Source organism: Cetorhinus maximus, chromosome 15 (genome assembly GCF_964194155.1).
Source record: "Cetorhinus maximus chromosome 15, sCetMax3.hap1.1, whole genome shotgun sequence".
Classification (NCBI taxonomy): Eukaryota; Metazoa; Chordata; class Chondrichthyes; order Lamniformes; family Cetorhinidae; genus Cetorhinus; species Cetorhinus maximus.
The window spans coordinates 44,342,122-44,362,915 of record NC_135893.1 but is presented as its reverse complement, the minus strand read 5'-3'; the positions used below and the strand labels follow the sequence as shown (position 1 = coordinate 44,362,915).

The 20,794-nt window shown below is 41.2% G+C and overlaps 1 protein-coding gene across 1 annotated transcript in view; it reads left to right on the top strand.

Moving 5' to 3' along the window:
• The window catches only part of ift70 (intraflagellar transport 70), a 228,878-nt gene that overhangs the window by 163,474 nt on the left and 44,610 nt on the right, over nt 1-20,794 (top strand). The window contains exons 15-16 of the mRNA XM_078558310.1: nt 1,654-1,683; nt 14,687-14,758. Of these exons, the coding sequence (XP_078414436.1) occupies nt 1,654-1,683; nt 14,687-14,758 (102 nt within the window). The remainder of the gene's footprint in view (nt 1-1,653; nt 1,684-14,686; nt 14,759-20,794) is intronic.

The following is a 20,794-nucleotide window of genomic DNA, read 5'->3' as shown; positions in this document are numbered from 1 at the left end:
GAATTTGAAGGGAAGAAAATTGCAAAGTTATAGGCAATAACAGGAAGAATACTCTTTCAAAGACCCAGCACAGGCATGATGGGCTGAATGGTCTCCTGTGCTGTAAGGTTCTATGATTTTACGTATCCCCTCAGGTCCTGACACATTGTCCTCCTTCAACTTAATTAACAAAGCTAACATATTCCTTTTGATTTAATATAAGATCTCACATATTGTTTAGACAGTTCAGGATTTATCTCCTCCCCAACATTCTCTTTTGTAAACACTGAAACAAAGTAATTACATGTTCCTGCTAATTTCCACTCCTCCTCTATTAACTCACTACCATCTCCTTTTAGATCCCACTTCACATTTGACAATTCTCCTTTTACTAATATGTTTGGAAAACACTATTCTTTTTAAAATCTCCCTTTGTATTCCCTTATTGCTTTCCTATCCCTATCCCTTAATCTTCCCTTATTTTCTTGTATTCTTTCTTAAATTTTATCATATCTATAGGCCTCATGGCATCTTCACCAGTCCTAGTTTGTTTTAACCTCTTTTCATTTCTGTGGTGTTCTGAAACGAAGTAGTTCTTTTTAATAGTATATATTTATTCTGTAACTTTGCAATTTCCTTTTAAAAAATATGCAATCGTTGATGTACAATTCTGTGTATCAATTTCTTCTTCCACCTCTTAACCAGGTCACTCATTTTTTCTAAAACCTAGTGTCCTTGGGCGAAATTTTACGACAGCAGGATTTTACGTTCCCACCGAAGCGAATGGGGTTTAGAATGTCTCGCTGCATTTTATGGCCCCGTTCCCGCCGAAACGGGGCCGTAAAATTCTGCCCCTTGTGTTTTGTATTAATTAGCTTGCTTTCTATTTATTATTGATTGCTCTTGATGGAGCAAAGGAAATTTAGAGGAAATTTGATAGAGGTGTATAAGATGATGAGAGGCATAGCTAAGGTAGACAACATCTGTCCCCCATTAGCTGATGGTATAAGGACCAATGACACAGGTTTTAAGGTCTTGAGCAAGAGAAGTAGGGGAGAGTTTTTTTACGCAGCGAGTGATAATGACCTTGGACTCGCTGCCTACCAGGGTGGTGGAAGCAGAGACAATGAATGATTTTAAAATGAAATTGGATGGGCACTTAAGGGGAACAAACTTTCAGGGCTACAAGGATAGAGCGGGGAAATGGGACTGATTGGATTGATCTACAGAAATCAACATGGACTCAATAGGCTGAATGGCCTCCTTCTGTGCCATAATGACTCTATGACTTGTACATCTTTCCAGAAATGGCAAACTTGAAGGCCTTGTATACCAACTATCATATAGATGATGCTTGGCATCTGAGTCCGTTAATACCAAGAGATTTCCTGCACATGTATATGTCACCCATTGTGACATAGTCAGTTATAATAGCTTTGCAAAGCTGTTAACTCATACACTAGATTCATTAGAAAAAGTTCATCCACTATTAAAGTACATGAAGATTGGAAGTAAAGTTATTAAAAGGATTGCTCAAGAAGATAAAATTATTGTAATACATTGTTCCAAAAGAGAAATTATTAATGTTTCTTTAAATTGTAAAAGTAATCATATTTTGTAAAATTTACATTTAAGGGAGATTGTTCTTAAAATATTGCATCTATATTCCATCAGGATTTGTACTTGAACATGGCAAAATTGCAGGTAATCTAGAGTCCATTCTAATCAGATTTTTTCAAACTGTGCCAAAATTAAAATATGTTATTAAGTAACAGCTACATTGGACTGATGGTAGATGTAGTTCTGTGAGTTACCATTAACATTAATAAATGAAGAGAATAATGTACTGATTTCTGCTTTGTATACCAACTACCATTTGGATGAAGTAAAGTTATTAAAAGGATTGCTTAACAAGATAAACAAAGTACCTGGGAACCTCTTACCTGTGTCTACGATAGCTGGGCCAATGTAACATCATTTCTCACCTCTGTCAGCTGTGGTTGGGCCAGTGTAACATCACCTTTCCCCTGTGTTTAATGTAGTTGGGCCAGGGTAGCATCCAAAGATCTCCCTGCAAGAAAGAACTCTCAGTAAAGACTTGGCAATGGATAAGATTTTTTTTAACAAATGACCTGATTTAACGGGGAATGATCTAAATGTGAGAAGTGTTGTTTAGTGTTATGGTTCTGTGTCGTTATTGTATAACAGTTAAAATTATAATTTCCTATCTCAAAACTATGTCAAGACTTCTATATTGAATTCATAATATCAAATCAATTTTTATTGTAAAAAGACTTACTATATTTCTGCAAAATGATTTTTTTATTTTATAGAATTATTTTAAAGCTGGCAGAGAGATCTATTTTGGTAACTGCTGAGGACCAGAGATGTCAAAGTTTAAATTGTGATAACAATGAGTTAGGTGAATTGATTAAGGGTAGTCTCTTGAACACTTAATTAACAGTAATGGGTAGTACAACTTGTGTTGCACAGATAATTTCTTTCAGTAAAATATTGATTATGCATTATATCATAGTTTTAAGCTAAATTGTCATTCTCTGCTGAGACTGAGTGAGGAGACTGATCTTTAGCATCAGGCGACTAAGTTATGTTGAGAAACTGAAGATATGAGGCAACTAAGAGGTGACGTAGAGCTAATTAAACATTGTAGAAATGTTGTTCAAAAGATGTCTGCAACATATAAGCTGTACTGTGGAAGTAAGACAAAGGTTACAAGTTGTAAAACTTGTGAAAGTCAAATTTAGGGCTGATGTGAGGAATATCTGGGAAGTCAATAGAAATTAAAATCAGAAAATGAGTAATTAACTTGTTTGACATTATGATCCAAAATCAGAATTACCCTCAAAAATATAATCAACAGGGAGGGAGAAATTCAGCTCGGGCTCTTCTGTTTAGGGCCTAAAATAAACAGCAGGCAGAAGTTGAGAATTGAGAGGTGGTACCCCCCCCCCTTGAAACCTTAGATATATTTAGGTGGGCCTGTTGATGCATGAGGAGCTCACTTGCCTGAAAGAGGCATATGGCTGCTTTACTGTGCAAATCGGGGTCCGACACTGGTTTAGGGCCCCAGTGTAAAATTCAGGTAAAAACGAGTAGAACTTGGGGTGGAATCTTAAACGTGATGTGCCATTCCCCACAGTGGATCAGGAAGTGGGCACCATTTCTGCTCTCTTGCTTTTCGTTGGTTTTCCCATGCAATTCCAAATAAAATTTAAAGTGTCAGTGGCATGTACGGGAGACACGTGTGATTCCGCTGGGCAAGCTTTTCATTGGCGAAACCTGCTGTAAGCTGACAATGCAGCAGGTATAGGCAGGCTATATAAGAGCCTCCTGGACAAATATAGAGGCTCTTCATCGTGGCCACAACATTCCTTCCCAACCCCATTGCCATTAACGTAAGACTTATTGCGAGCATAAAGGTGGCACAGGTGTTTTTCATATTTAAATTTCACTTGTAAATATTTCACTTTACATTGTCATGATTGACATACATTGATAGTTCCCGGAGAGTTGGGGACATTTCTTGATTATGGAAAACCAATGTTGTGTTTTGCATTCGCTCTTTATTGAATGTTAGTGTCCAGTGTGTGGGACATGGCTGAACTTGCAGGTTCAGCTGGCCCTTCTTTCTATGCCTTGTAAAGCACGTTGTCCAAGATCTCTTTATGGGGATAACTGAAATGTTGCAGATGAACACAAAGCCCTGTAAGGACTCCACCAGCCAACACCCTGAGATGGACCCACATGTGGGCAGTACTGACACCAGACTTTAGGCCCCTCATTTTCTTACCTTCACTGACTGTTTCCATCACCCCCCCACCAAATCCAGGATGCCAGGCCCTTCCCACTTCACTCCTCCATGAGTCGACCCTACCCTCTGTCATCCGTACCCCAACCCTGCTCACCCTCCTCACCACTGACTCACTCTTGCTGGTCCAAAGCTTCCATGTAAGCTGCCAATTCTCCTGCTTCCCTGCCTTGTGTCGCAGGATTCAACAAGGAAAACTGCTGACCCCAGACACAACTGCACAAAGCCAACTGTTGCATGCCACCTTTAAATGAATGTGAATCGAGTGCCATGAGATTCTTGTGCACTGCTGACTTTATCATGAAGGTAGGATGTAATCACAAAATGTTTTAATACAATGAGTATCCATGACATGCAAATGTATTACAAGTCGGAACCCACAGCGTGAGACCTGACTCGCCACAAACATGCCACTGAATTAATATCTAAATTTGAACTCACCTTCAGGAAAGCAAAATTTCAGCTTCCGTCTAATTAAGCTTGCCACGTTTCCCGTTCTCCTCTCGCTCCTCCTTGACTGTACAAGTTGCACCTAGGTGGATTATGTCTTGAGCAGTCTAATCAGCAGACCTGAAAGGACCACTGGTAGCTCCTCAAAAAACACCCACAACATTTCTTCAGTTCTCAGGCTAGAGGGAGCAGGAGTGTTCTTCCTGACTGCATAAAACCACTGTGGGCCATTACCAGGCAAATTTCTCTCCCATGGACTGGATTTCTGCATGTGATAATGGCAGCAAAAGAATCATTTACAATGGGGGATGTAGGGCCCTTCTGAACAGATGAGCTAAGAATGGCCTTCCCCATGTGAATCAATCTTGTGACCGTGTAAGCAAAATTTTTGTTACCTGCAGCGTAAAAGGCAAAGCCATCCGTAAGAGAACAAAATCGATGTAATAGTTTTCAGGCCCCATTTTAAATGGTGGGTGCCTGTTTATTACCCACAGGTTGACCGCGCAGTTAAATCTCTAAGATTATCAAAGACCATAACTGACTGACATAACATCCTTTATTCATAGATAAAAACAAAAAGCTAAAAGCTACTGCGGATGCTGGAAATCCAAAACAAAATAAAAACAGAATTACCTGGAAAAACTCAGCAAGTCTGGCAGCATCGGCGGAGAAGAAATCAGTCAACGTTTCGAGCCCTCATGGCCCTTCAGCAGAACTGGGCTGAATATTGAATTCAACAACTTTAGATCTTAAACTCCCCTCCCCCCAGCCCCACCCCGTTTCTTTTCCCCCCCCACCCGCCTTTTTTTCAATAATTTATATAGATTCTTCTTTCCCCACCTATTTCCATTATTTTTAAATCTAAAACTAAAACCTTTAGTCTTTCCACCCCACCCCCACTAGAGCTGTACTTTGAATATCCTGTCTTGCATTCTTAATTAGCACTTTTCTCAGACAAAGACCACCACCTTCAACACCTCTTTGACCCTTTTGTCTCTGACATCTTTTGATTATCTGCTCACACCACACCCTCAATGTGTCTCTTCCCCCCCACCCACCTTAAACCAATTTATATTTCTCCCTTGTTGAAACTATGCTTCAGTTCTGCTGAAGGGCCATGAGGGCTCGAAACGTTGACTGATTTCTTCTCCGCCGATGCTGCCAGACTTGCTGAGTTTTTCCAGGTAATTCTGTTTTTATCCTTTATTCATAGATTGATCATTCTTTTTCAACCTTTATGTTATGCACAATAAACTAGTTAAAGCATTTTAAAGCTTCATTGTATTTAATACACAACTGAAAGCACTACTTCAAATGGTTAAACTATCAGTTTACAGTAACAGTCAAGTGCTAATCTTTTATTGTTTAGTCTTTATGGGACAGTGAAATGTTCTCTGTGCAGATCAGTTGCAAGCTACTGTCAACAGTTGTAATGCATTGAATGCAGTTTTTAAAAATTTTCATTCCAATTCAGCTGTAGGAAATAGTATTTAAGCGTAATATTTTAGTTGGAGATCATTTAGAGTACGTTCCAAATACTGTATTTTTTTTAAAGTTTGTTATCCTAAAATCCGGTGCTTACTCTGATACTTGTGCTTTCTTTGTTTGATCAAACTGTTTATAATATTCAGTTTGCAACCTCCAGATAGAATCAAATAAGCCACAGTGGTGAAAGAGGCCATTCAACTCATTATCATTACGCCATTGCTGACTCCTCAATAGGAGCTATCTAACCTAATCCCACTTTCCTGCATTTCCTTTTATACACACAGAATTGATGCAGCGCAGAAGGACGACTTTCGACCATCGTGTCTGCACTTACTCTCCAAATAAGCAATTCACTTAGTGCCATTTTCCCGCCTTCTCCATAACCCTGCAAATTCTTCCTTTTCAGATAATAGGCTAATTCCATTTTGAATTCTTCGATTGAATCTGCCTCTGCCACACCACCAGGCAATGCATTCCAGATTTTAACCTTTCACTGCGGGAAAAAGTTTTTTCTGACATCACTTTTGCTACTTTCAACAATTACTTTAAATCTGTGAACAAAAACAAAAATACCTGGAAAAACTCAGCAGGTCTGACAGCATCTGCGGCGAGGGATACAGTTAACATTTCGAGTCTGAATGACTCTTCATCAGAACTAAGGAAAAATAGAAAAGAGGTGAAATATAAGCTGGTTTAAGAGGGGGTGGGACAGGTAGAGCTGGATAGAGGGCCAGTGATGGGTGGAGATTGCCAAAAGATGTCATAGACAAAAGGACAAAGAGGTGTTGACGGTGGTGATATTAGCTAAGAAATGTGCTAATGGGGACATTAAGGGTAGAAAGCAGGATGAGCAAGGGACAGATAGCCCTAGTGGGGGTGGGGTGGAGGGGAATCGAAATAGGCTAAAAGGTAGAGATAAAACAATGGATGGAAATACTTTTAAAAATAATGGAAATGGGTGGGAAAAGAAAAATATATATATAAATTATTGGAAAAGGGGGGATCGGAAAGGGGGCGGGGATGGAGGAGAGAGTTCATGATCTGAAGTTGTTGAACTCAATATTAAGTCCAGAAGGCTGTAAAGTGCCTAATCGGAAGATGAGGTGCTGTTCCTCCAGTTTTCATTGAGCTTCACTGGAACGTTGCAGCAGGACAAGGACGGACATGTGGGCATGAGAGCAGGGTGGTGTATTGAAATGGCAAGCAACAGGGAGGTCTGGGTCATGCTTGCGGACAGGCCAAAGGTGTTCCACAAAGCGGTCACCCAGTCAGCGTTTGGTCTCTCCAATGTAGAGGAAACCGCATTGGGAGCAGCGAATGCAGTAGACTAAATTGAGGGAAGTGCAAGTGAAATGCTGCTTCACTTGAAAGGAGTGTTTGGGCTCTTGGACAGTGAGGAGGGGGCAAGTAAAGGGGCAGGTGTTGCACTTCTGCAGTTGCATGGGAAGGTGCCGTGGGATGGGGTTGAGGTGTAGGGGGTGATGGAGGAGTGGACCAGGGTGTCCCGGAGGGAACGATCCCTGCGAAATGCCGCCGGGGGGGTGAAAGGAAGATGTGTTTGGTGGAGGCATCATGCTGGAGTTGACGGAAATGGTGGAGGATGATCCTTTGAATGCGGAGGCTGATGGGATGATAAGTGAGGACGAGGGGACCCTATCATGGTTCTAGGAGGGAGAGGAAGGTGTGAGGGCGGATGCGTGGGAGATGGGCCAGGCACGGTTGAGGGCCCTGTCAACCACTGTGGGTGAAAAACCTTGGTTAAGGAAGAAGGAAGACATGTCAGAGGAACTGTTTTTGAAAGTGGAATCATAAGAACAGATGCGACGGAGTTGAAGGAAATGAGAGAATGGGATGGTGTCCTTACAGGAAGCGGGGTGTGAGGAGCTGTAGTCAAGGTAGCTGTGGGAGTCGGTAGGCTTGTAATGAATATTGGTGGACAGTCTATCACCAGAAATTGAGACTGAGAAGTCAAGGAAGTGAAGGGAAGTATCAGTGATGGACCACTTGAAAATGATGGAGGGGTGGAAATTGGAAGCAAAATTAATAAATTTTTCCAGATCCAGACGAGAGCATGAAGCGGCACCAAAGCAATCATTGATGTACCAGAGAAAGAGTTGCCCTCATTCTTGATTAATTCATGAGTGGGAACAGTTTCTCTCTATATTCTGTCCAGACCCCTCATGATTTTGAATACCTCTATCAAATTTCTTCTCAGCCTTCTCTTCTCCAAAGAAACAGTCCTAACTTCTCCAATCTGTCTTCATAACTGATATTCCTCATCCCTTGAACCATTCTCATTAATCTTTTCTGCACTCTCTCCAATGTCTTCACATCCTTCCTAAACTGCAGCAGCCAAAATTGCTCGCAGTACTCCTGGTGAGGCTGAACTAATGTCATACAAGTGCAACATAACATCCTTGCTCTTGCATTCTATGCCATATTAATAAAGCGTAGGATACTTTTTTATTCATTCAGAGGACGTGGACATCACTGGCTAGGCCAGCATTTATTGCTTTTGAGAAGGTGGTGAGCAGCTTACTTGAACCATTGCAGTCCCTGTGGTGTAGGTACACCCACAGTGCTGTTAGGGAGGGAGTTCCAGGATTTTGACCCAGCGACAGTGAAGGGACAGCAATGTAGTTCCAAGTCAGTATAGTGTGTGGCTTGGAGGGGAACTTCTAGGTGTCGTGTTCCCATGCATTTGTCCTTCTAAGTGGTGGAGGTCATGGGTTTGGAAGGTGCTGTTGAAGGAGGCTTGATATGTTGCTGCAGTGCATCTTGTACATGGTACACACTGCTGCCACTGTGTGTCGGCGGCAAAGGGAATCAACCTTGAAGGTGATGGATGTGGTGCCAATCAAGCGGGCTGCTTTGTCCTGGATGGTGTCGAGCTTCTTGAGTGTTGTTGAGCTGCACTCATCCAGGCAAGTGGAGAGCATTACACCACGCTCCTGAGTTGTGCTTTGTTGATGGTGGACAGGGTTTGGGGAGTCAGGAGGTGGGTTACTCTCTACAGGATTCCTAGCCTCTGACCTGCTATTGTAGCCACAGTATTTATATGGCTAGTGCAGTTCATTTTCTGGTCAATGGTAACCCCCCAGGATGTTGATAGTGGGGGATTCAGTGATGGTAATGCCATTGAATGTCAAGGGGCGATGGTGAGATTCTCTCTTGCTGGAGATGGTCATTGCCTGGCACCTGTGATGTGAGTGTTACTTGCCACTTAGCCCAAGCCTGGATATTGTCCAGGCCTTGCTTCATATGATTTATGCTTCTATTGCTTCTATGCTTTATTAACCACTCTCTCAACCTGTCCTGCCACCTTCATTGACTTATGCGCTTGTATACCCAGGCCCTTCTGCTCCCACACCCCGTTTAGAATTGTAGCCTCTATTTTATATCGTCACTCCATGTTCTTCCTACCAAAATGAATCTGCATTGAACTTCAACAGCCAGCTGTCTGCCCATTCCACCAATTTGTCTATGTCTTTCTGAAGTTCTATGTTATCCCCCTCACTGTTCACAATGTTTCCAAGTTTTGTATCATCTTAAAATTTTGAAAGTGAGCCCTGTACACCAAGGTCTAGATCATTAATATACATCAGGAAAAGCAAGGGTCTCAACAATGACCCCTGGGGAACTCCACTACAAACCTTCCTCCAACCTGAAAAGCAACCATTAACTCTCGTTTCCAATAATGCAGTCAATTTTGTGTTCATGTTGCTCTAACTTTGCTCACAAGTCTGTTGTGTTGCACTTTATGAGATGGCTTTTGAAAGTTTATGTACACCACATCAACAGCATTGCCTTCATCAATCCCCTCTGTTACCTCTTCAAAAACTCCAGCAAGTTAGTTAAACAAGATTTTCCCTTAAGAAATCCTTACTGGTTTTCTTTAATTAACACAAATTTGTCCATGTGACCATTTATTTTATCACAAATTATTGTTTCTAGAAGTTGCCCCAAAACCAAAGCTAAGTTGATTGGCCTGCAGTTGCTGGGCTTACCTTTAGACCCTTTTTTGAACAAGTATAACATTTGCAATTCTCCAATCCTCTGGCACCACCTCCGAGTTTAAGGAATACTGGAAAATTATGGCCAGTGTCTCTGCAAATTCCGCTCTCACTTCCCTCAGCCTCCCTGCTTGTATCTTATCTCGTCCTGGCAGATAAGCCTACCAAAACCACCTCCTTTTCAATTTAAACCCATGAATTACCTCCTCTTTCACCATGGCTTGGGTTTCATCTTCTTTCTTGGTAAAGACAGATGCAAAGTATTCACTTAGTACCTCAGCCATGGCCTCTACCTCTATGTGTAAATCACATTTTTGGTTCCTAATCGGTCCCACTCCACCTTTTACCATCCTTTTACTATTTCTAAGCCTGTAGAAGACTATGGGATTCCTTTTTATGTTGGCTGCCAGTCTTTTTTTTTTGGCCTTATGAAAGGGAAATCGTGTTTAACCAACTTATTGGAGTTCTTTGAGTAGCATGTGCTGTGGATAAAAGGGAACCCGTGGATGTACAGTACTTAGATTTCCAGAAGGCATTTGATAAAGTGCCACATCAATGATTATTGTGGAAAATAAAAGCTCGTGGTATAGGGGGTAATATATTGGCATGGATAGAAGATTGACTAGCTAACAGGAAGCAGAGAGTAGGCATAAATGGGCTTTTTTCAGGTTGGCAAGATGTAACGAGCAATGTGCCACAGGGATCAGTGCTGGGACCTCAAATGTTTACAATTTATATAAATGACTTGGATGAAGGGATGGTTGCCAAATTTGCTGATGGCACAAAGAGAGGTAAGAAAGTAAGTTGTGAAGAGGACATAAGGAGGCATAAGAGAAGCACATGATCTAAATGGTGAGAGATTGCAGAGCTCTGAGGTGCAGAGGGATCTAGGTGTCCTAGTGCATGAGTTGCAAAAGGCTAGTATGCAAGAACAACAAGTAATTAGGAAAGCTAATAGAATGTTATTTATTGCGAGGGGAATTGATTACAAATGTAGGGAGGTTATGCTTCAGTTGTACAGGGCACTAGTGAGACCACATCTGGAGCACTGTGTACAGTATTGGTCACCTTATTTAAGGAAGGATGTAAATGCATTGGAAGCAGTTCAGAGAAGGTTTACTAGACTTATACCTGGATTGGGTGGGTTTCCTATGAGGAAAGGTTAGACAGACTAGGTTTGTATCCGCTGGAGTTTAGAAGAGTAAGAGGTGACTTGATTGAAACATATAAGATCCTGAGGGGTCTTGACAGGGTAGATGTGGAAGGATGTTTCCTCTTGTGGAAGAATCTGGAACTAGGGGTCACTGTTTAAAAATAAGGGGTTGTCCAGTTAAAACAGAGATGAGGTGAAATTTTTTCACTCAGAGGATCATGAGTCTTTGGAACTCTCTTCCTGAAAAGGTGATGAAGGCAGAGTCTTTGAATATTTTTAAGGCAGAGGTGGATAGATTCTTGGTAAGCAAGGGGGTAATAGGTTATCGGTCGTAGGTGGGATGCAGATTTCAAGCTACTATCAGATCAGCCATGATCTTATTAAATGGCAGAGCAGGCTCGAGGGGCTGAATGGCCTACTCCTGTTCCTTTTCGTATGTTCTTTTCATACTCCCTCTTTGCTTCTCTCATTTGCTTTTCCACCTCCCCTCTGAACCTTCTATATTCAGCCTAGTTCTCAATTGTATTTTCTACCTGACACCTGTCATAACCACACTTTTCCTTCTTTATCTTAATGTCTATCTCTTTTGTCATCCAGGGAGCTCAGGATTTGTCTGCCCTACCTTTCCCTTCCAAGGGAATAAACCTTGACTGTGCCTGAACGATCTCTTCTTTGAAGGTAGCCCATTGTTCAGTTACCCTTTTGTCCGTCAACTTTGACTCCAATTTATTTGGCTCACATTTGTTCTTACCCCATTGAAGTTGTCTTCCCCCCAGTTAATTATTCTTACTCTGGATTGTTCTTTGTCCCTTTCCATAGTCAGCCTAAATCTTATGATACAATGATCACTGTCTCCTAAATGTTCTCCTACTGACACTTGATCCACCTGGCCTATCTCATTCCCTAGAACCAGGTCTAGCAGACCCTCTTCTCATTGGTAAAAGCAAAACACTGGATACTGGAAATCTGAAACAAAAACAAAAATTGCTGGAAAAGCTCAGCAGATCTGACAGCATCCGTGTAGAGAAAGACAGAATTAACGTTTCGAGTCCGTATGACCCTTCTTCAGGATTCGTTGGACTGGAAACATACTGCTGTCGGAAATTTTCTTGATCACACTCTTGGAACTCTTACCCTCTCTGCCCTCTACATTAGTACTATCCCAGTCTATATTCAGGTAATTAAAGTCCCCATTATAATTACTCTATAATTTTTGCATCTATCTGTAATTTCCTTGTAAGTTTGTTACCCTGCATCCTTCCCACTAGTTGGTGGCCAAAATTGCACCTTTTTTGTTCCTTAGCTTTAGCCAAATGGACTCTGCCATGACCCCTCTGGAACATCCTCTTTCTCCAGCACTGCAATGTTCTCCTTAATCAATGTTGCCACCCTTCCCCACCTTCTTCCTTTCCTATCTTTCCTGAACATCTTGTATCCAGGGATATTTAACACCCCAGACATGCCCTTCTTTGAGCCAGGTCCCTGTTATAGCCATATCATCATGTTTGCACATGGCAATCTGCGTCTATAACTCACCAATCTTATTAACCACACTCTGAACATTCACATACTTGCTCAGTAACCCTGATTAGACCTTATTTCTTTCTCCTTTATTCTGAACTTATTATTCCCTACTCTAGAGCTATCTATCTCTCCCAGTATTCTGTGCACCTTGGTATTCCTCTCTGATACTATCTCCTGATTCCCACACCCTTGCTGAGTTGGTTTAGCCTTCCCCAATAGTACGAGCAAAACTCAGTCCTGGCTCTATTTAGGTGCAACCCATCCGGTCTGTACAGGTCCCATCTCCCTCAGAGCCTGTCCCAATGTGCCAGGCATCTAAAGCCCCACCTCCTGCACCATCTTTCCAGCCACATATTCATCTGCTTAATCCTCCTATTTCTATATTCACTTGCATATATGCTGGGAGTAATCTGGAGTTTACTACTTTTGAGGTCCTGCTTGCTAATTTCCTACCTAGCTCCCTAAATTCTGCCTGCAGGACCTCATCTCTCTTTCTGCCTATGTCGTTTATACCAATGTGGACCACGGCTGCTGGTTGTTCACCCACCCCCCACAGGATGCTATCCAACTGCTCAGTGAAACCCTTAATGTTACATTTATTTCAAGTACTTACTAAATTCTCTTTTAAAGTTTTTGCCTCAATAATCATTTGTAAACATTTGCATGTTCCAATTTTAAAGTGCAGAAAATTGCCAGACTATGATGAAACACAATCCATAGAAAGTTAAATAACAAGGCAATATCCACAGTATTTTCAATATTGTTCCTATGGAATTATGTGGAATCTGTAGCGCACAAACAGGCTATTTGGTTCAACTGGTCTGTGCCAGCATTTATAGCCCACATGAGTTTCCTTCCATCCCTCTTCCACTATCCCTATCAGAATAGCCTCCTCTTTCTCTCTCCCTAATATGCTCATAGGGTTTCTCCTTAAATTCTATTTGCCTCAACTATTCCACGTGTTACCAGGTTTCACAGTCTTACCACTCTTTAACTAAGGATGTTTCTTCTGAATTCCCTATTGTATTTATTGGTGAATGTTTTATATTTATGGCCTTAGCTTTGGTCTCCCCCTCAATTGAAAACATCTTCTCCATGTCTATCAAACCCCTTCATTATTTTAAAGACCTGTCTTCGGCCACTCCGGTTTCTCATTTCTAGAGTAAAAAACCCCAGCCTGTTAGCCTGATTTCTTTTCAGTTCTAACATCATCCATCTTAACCTTTTTTGACCCTTGAACCGTGATATATTAACATCTACACTCAGACTTGCCTCAACTCTTACCACAGTATCCTTTCTGTATTATGGAGCCCAAAATGTATTGTATTTCCAAGTGTGGTCTAACCAAGGTTCTATACAAGTTTAACCCAAATTCTCTCCTTTTCAATACTATACCTCTAGAAATGTGGCTTTATTAACTTCTGTCACTACTTTTAATGATTTGTTAACTGTACCTCTAGATCTGTTTGCTCCCTTACTCCATTTGGATTCAATCAAAGCCATATTGGGCCTCCTTATTGTTCCTACCTAAATGTTACACTTCACACTCACCTATAGTGAAATTCATTTTGGAAATCCTGCAAGCTTGCTAACATAGTTCATTGGAAATACTTAAGATAAAGGGCATTTAATTACCTTATTAGGATATATTTGATATGAGTATCCATGAACCATGGATGTGTGACAATCTGCCCCTGTTTTCACACAAGATCAATAACAGAAATTAAAATAACACTCCATATCCTGCTACTATGTCAATTAAGAAAAGTTATTTTTCCCCTTTAATCAAGTTAACTTTTGATATATTCTGAAGCTGGTGGCAGAAAGTTTACGCTCTCTCGTGTGTGGGTAGATACTTTGGCTAATAAAATAACATGCTGCCCTCGACTAAACTGATACTGTTAGAATTCACTTCATTAACCTTACTTATGCATAGTAGAATTGGCTATGAAAATAGTTTTGAACTTGTATCGTAAAATAATTTGTGACATTGTAACAGTTTACATATATCTCATCTTTGCACAAGAGTATGCTGATATGCTTACACATATTTAAATTGGATTGTACTGCTTAAAGTGCTTTAATTGCCCATGCCATTGAACGTGTGAATACTGTGTACACTATAATTGTCACTTTGCTTGCCTTGATTTTGAGATCCACGTGGTATGTGTAATTTACCCCCTTCACATTTTTAATGTAGTTTTACTTTTATGTAGACAAATGCTCATACTCTTTTTACTTTGTTTCCAGATCTTGAATGTGAGTGCCATTGTCCTTGCAAATCTCTGCGTTTCCTATATCATGACCAGTCAAAACGAAGAGGTAAGTTAAACATCCATTTACAGGTGACCTATATAAGAATATAGTAGTTTATATTTTGTGTTATTAATTTTGTTTTGAATTGATGAATTAGCTTCAGTCATTTTGTGTTTATATTTGACTCCTGCTCATCAGTATACAGACCCTGCCCCGTCTCTAGCCTGAAGGCAGCATGCCACTCGTAAAAATGTTTTGTGTTGATCTTAATATCCTTTACAAGTTTATTTTCATACTCCATTTTTGTAACTCTTAGTATCTGTTTTGTCACCTTTTGCTGTTTTTTGTATCTTTCCCATTTGTTATGGTATATGCTTTTAAAAACTTTTTGTGTCTTTTCTCTGTTAGTTTTTTTTCACACTTTAGTCATCCATAGAATTGTTTTGGCCAGTAGAGCTCTTGCTTCTTAAGGGTATAAACTGATTCCTTATCATGTTAGATTAAATTTTAAACTCCTCCCACTGATCTTCTGTGATTTTATCCACTATCAGACTGATCTAGTTTACTGTGGACAGTCTCTGTCGCGTCCTGTTAAAGTCAGCCTTTACCTAAATCTAAAATCTTAGTCACAATAAAAACAGAAAATGCTGGAAAAACTCAGCAGGTCTAATAGCGTCTGTGGAGAGAGAAAAAGAGTTAATATTTCGAGTTTGATACAGACTCGAAATGTTAACTCTGTTCTTTTTTTTCTCCACAGATGCTATTAGACCTGAGTTTTTCCAGCACTTTCTGTTTTTGTTTCAGATTTCCAGCATCCGTAGTATTTTGCTAAAATCTTAGCAATTGTTTGTGTTTCTCCTTTTCAAACATGGTGTTGAATTAGATCATATTCTGATTGCCGTTAGATAAATCTTCAGGTACCACTGAATCTGGCTCATTACTCATTATTAAATCCAATATGCAATGCCCACTTGTTGGTTCTAGAACTTCTTTTTTATTCGTTCATGGGATGTGGGCATCGCTGTCTAGGCCAGCATTTATTGCCCATCCCTAATTGCCCTTGAGAAGGTGGTGGTGAGCTGCCTTCTTGAACCACTGCAGCCTATGTGGTGTAGGTATACCCACAGTGCTGTTAGAGAGGGAGTTCCAGGATTTTGATCCAGCGACAGTGAAGGAACGGTGATATATTTCCAAGTCAGGATGGTGAGTGATTTGATGGGGAAATTACAGGTGGTGGTGTTCCCATCCATCTGCTGCCCTTGTGCTTCTAGATGGTAGTGTTCGTCGGTTTAGAAGGTGCTGTCTAAGGAGACTTGGTGAATTCCTGCAGTGCATCTTATAGATGGTACACACTACTGCCACTGTGCGTCGGTGGTGAAGAGGGTGAATGTTTGTGGATGTGGTGCCAATCAAGCAGGCTGCTTCGTCTTGGATGATGTCCGACTTCTTGAGTGTTGTAGGAGCTGCTGTCATCCAGGCAAGTGGGGAGTATTCCATCACATTCCTGACTTGTGCCTTGTAGATGGTGGACAGGCTTTGGGGAGTCAGGAGGTGAGTTACTCATCGCACGATTCCTAGCCTCTGACCTGCTCTTGTTGCAACAGTATTTATATGGCTAATCCAGTTCAGTTTCTGGTCAATGGTAACCTCCAGGATGTTGATACTGGGGATTCAGCGATGATAATGCCTTTGGTGTCAATGTCAATGCCAAGGGGCGATGGTTAACTTCTTTCTTGTTGGAGATGGTCATTGCCTGGCACTTGTGTGGCATGAATGTTGTTTGCCACTTGTCAGCCCAAGCCTAGATATTGTCCAGGTCTTGCTGCATTTGGACATGGGCTGCTTCAGTACCTGAGGAGCCATAAATGGTGCTGAACATATGAACAAGGCACATGAATTGGACATTCAGCCCCTTGAGCCTGCTCCGCCATTTAATAAGATCATGGCTGATCTGATAGTAACCTGAAATCTGCATCCCACCTACCTCTGAACACTTATCACCCCCTTGCTTACCAAGAATCTATCCACCTCTGCCTTAAAAATATTCAAAGACTCTGCTTCCACCATCTTTTTAGGAAGAGAGTTCCAAAGACTCATGACCCTCTGAGTGAAAAAAGTTCACCTCATCTCTGTTTTAAATGGGTGACCCCTTATTTTCAAACAGTGACCCCCCCCCTCACCTCCTCTATTTCTGGATTCTCCCACAAGAGGAAACATCCCCTCCTAAGAGCCCTCAGGGTCTTATATGTTTCAATCAAGTCGCCTCTTAATCTTCTAAACAAGCCTAGTCTGTCCAACCTTTCCTCATAAAACAACCCACCTAATCCAAGTATTAGTCTGGCAAACCTTCTCTGAACTGCTTCCAACACTCCAACTCCAGCAATCATCAGTGAACATCCTCACTACTGACCTTATGATTAAAGGAAGATCATTGATGAAGCAGCTGAAGATGATTGGACCTAGGTTCCTGAGGAACTTCTGCAGTGATGTCCTGCAACTGAGATGACTGACCTCCAACAACCACAACCATCTTCCTTTGCTAGTTATGACTCCAACCAGTGGAAAGTTTTCCCCCTGATTCCCATTGACTCCAGTTTTGCCAGGGCTCCTTGATGCCACACTCGGTCAAATGCTGCATTGATGTCAAGGGCAGTCACTGTCACCTCACCTCTGGAGTTCAGCTCATTTTTCCATGTTTGAACCAAGGTTGTAATAAGGTCAGGAGCTGAGTAATCCTGGCGGAACCCAAATTGAGCATCAGTGAGCAGGTTGTGCGAAGCAAAAGTGCTGCTTGATAGCACTGTTGATGACCCCTTCCATTACTTTACTGGCGATCGAGAGTAGACTGATGGAGCAGTGTTTGGCCGGGTTGAATTTGTCCTGCTTTTTGCGTACAGGACATACCTGGGCAATTTTCCACACTGCTGGGTAGAAACATAGACAGTAGAAGCAGGAGTAGGTCATTCGGCCCTTGCAGTCTGCTCCCTCATTCAATATGATCATGGCTGATCCCCTATCTCTATGCCATAACCCCGCACTCTGCCCATACGCCTTAACGCCTTTAGAGTCCAGAATTCTATATATTTCCTTCTTAAATATATTCAGTGACTTGGCCTCCACAACCTTCTGTGGTAGAGAATTCCATTGGTTCACCACCCTCTGAGTGAAGAAGCTTCTCCTCATCTCAGTCCTAAATGGCCTACCCTGTATCCTGAATCTGTGACCCCTTGTTCTAGACACCCCAGCAAGAAAAAACATCATCCCTGCATCCAGTCTTTCCATCCCTGTTAGAATTTAATACGTTTAATGAGACCCCCTCTCATTCTTCTAAACTCCAGGAATCAGTCTGGTGAACCTTGGCTGCAGTCCCTCAATGGCATGTATATCCTTTCTTAGGTAGGGAGACCAAAGCTGCACAAATACTCCAGGTGTGGTCTTACCAAGGCCCTGTACAGCTGCAGTAAGACATCCTTGCTCCTATACTCAACCCTTCCCGCAATGAAGGCCATTTGCTTTCTTAACTGCTTGCTGCACCTGTATGCTTGCTTTCAGTGATTGGTGTACAATGACATCAACATTTGCACATCAACATTTCCCAATCTATCACCATATAAATAATACTCTTCAATTCTGTTTTTCCTACTGAAGTGGATAACTTCACACTTCTTCATGTTAAATCTCATCTGCCATGTATTTGCCCACTCTCTCAATTGTCTAAATTGCCTTGAAGCCTCTTAACATCCCCCTCACCGCTCACATTCCCACCAAGTTTTGTGTCGTCAGCAAACTTGGAAATATTACATTTAGTTCCCTCATCCAAATCATTGATATATATTCTTAATAGCTGGGGCCCAAGCTCTGATCCCTGCAGTATCCCACAAGTCACCGCCTGCCCCCCCGAAAAATACCTATTTATTCCTACTCTCTGCTTCCTGTCTGTTAACCAATTCTCAATCCATGCCAATATATTACTCCCAATCCAATATGCTTTACTTTAGCACATTAACCTCTTATCGAAAGCTTTCTGAAAATCCAAAAACACTGCATCCAGTGGTTTTTCCTTATCTATTCTGCTAGTTACGTCTTCAAAAAACTTTCTCTTTCATAAACCCATGTTGACTTTGTCTAATTTGTTGATATTTTCTAAGCGTCCTATTATCACATTGGTTAAAAAAGACTCTAGTATTTTCCCTACTACTGATGTTAGGCTAACCAATCTGTAATTCCCTGTTTTCTCCCTCCCTGCTTTTTTAAATAGTGGGGTTACATTTGCCACCCTCCAAACTGCTGGGACTGTTCCAAAATCTACAGAATTTTGGAAGATTGCAATCAATGCATCAACTGTTTCCATGTCCACCTCCTTTAGTACCTTGGGATGTAGATTATCGGGCCCTGGGGATTTATCGGCTTTCAGTCCCATTAGTGTCTCCAGCACTATTGTTTTAGTAATACTAATTTCCTTCAATTCCTCCTCCTCACTAGACCCTTGGTTCCTTAGTATTTCTGGGAAGTTATTTGTATCTTTTTCCATGAAGACAGAACTAAAATAATTGTTTAATTGCTCTGCCGTTCCCTTGTGCTATATTATAAATTCTCCCATTTCAGACTGTAATGGACCTACATTTGTCCTCACTAATCTTTTTCTTTTTACATGCTTGCAGAAGCTTTTACAGTCCGCTTTTATGTTCCTTGCAAGTTTACCCTCATACTCTATTTTTCCTCTCTTAATCAATCTCTTGGTCCTCCTTTGCTGAATTCTAAACTGCTCCCCATCCTCAGGCTTGCTACTTTTTCTAGCAACTTTATATGACTCCTCTTTGGATCTGATACTATCCTTAATTTCTTTTGTTAGCCCTGGTTTGGCTGCTTTTCCTGTTGTGTTTTTGCACCAGAAAGGAATGTATAACTATTACAATGCATACATTCATTCCTTAAATATTAGCCACTGCCTATCCAGCATCATGCATTTTAATAATGTTCCCCAATCTATCTTAACCAACTCATGCCTCATACCTTTGTGGTTTCCTTTGTTTAGATTTAGGACCCTACTTCCAGATCGGACTACTTCACTTTCCATCCTAATGAAGAATTCTATCATGCTATGGTCATTGTTCCTAAAGGACACCGCACAACAAGATTATTAATTAACCCCTAAGATAAAAGCAAAAAACTGCGGATGCTGGAAATCCAAAACAAAAATAAAAATACCTGGAAAAACTCAGCAGGTCTGACAGCATCTGCGGAGAGGAACACAGTTAACGTTTCGAGTCCGTAAGACTCTTCAACAGAACTAAGCTCTACTTGTCCCGCCCCTCCTTAAACCAGCTTATATTTCACCTCTTTTCTATTTTTCCTTAGTTCTGTTGAAGAGTCATACGGAATCGAAACATTAACTGTGTTCCTCTCCGCAGATGCTGTCAGACTTGCTGGGTTTTTCCAGGTATTTTTATTTTTGTTTTTTATTAATTAACCCCTCATTGCACAATACCAAGTCTAGGATAGCTTGTTCTCCTGTTAGTTCCTCGACATATTGGTCTAAAAAAACCACCTCGTACACACTCTAGGAATTCATCCATCACTATTATTGCTAATTTGGTTTTCCCAGTTTATATGTAGATTAAAGTCACCCATGGTAACTGTAACACCCTTGTTACATGCATCTCTAATTCCCTGTTTCATACCACCCCCTACCTTATCACTACTGTTTGGATGCCTATAGACAACTCCCACTAACGTTTTCCATCCCTTGTTGCTTCTTAACGCCACCCAGACTGATTCTACATCTAGATTCTCTGAGCCAATATCCTCTCTCACTATCGCACTGATTTCATCCGTAACTAATAATGCCATGCCACCACCTTTTCTTTTTTGCTTATCCATCCTAAATACCAAGTACCCTTGGATATTCAGTTCCCAGCCTTGGTCACCCTGCAGCCATGTTTCCATAATCACAATCATATCATACCTGTTTACATCTGTTTGAGCTGTTAAATCGTCTATGTCATTGCGAATGCTCCGTGCATTCATATACAGTGCCTTTAGACTTGTCTTTTAACATTTTCATATTTTTTTTGTACTATGGCCCTATTTGCTGCTAACCCT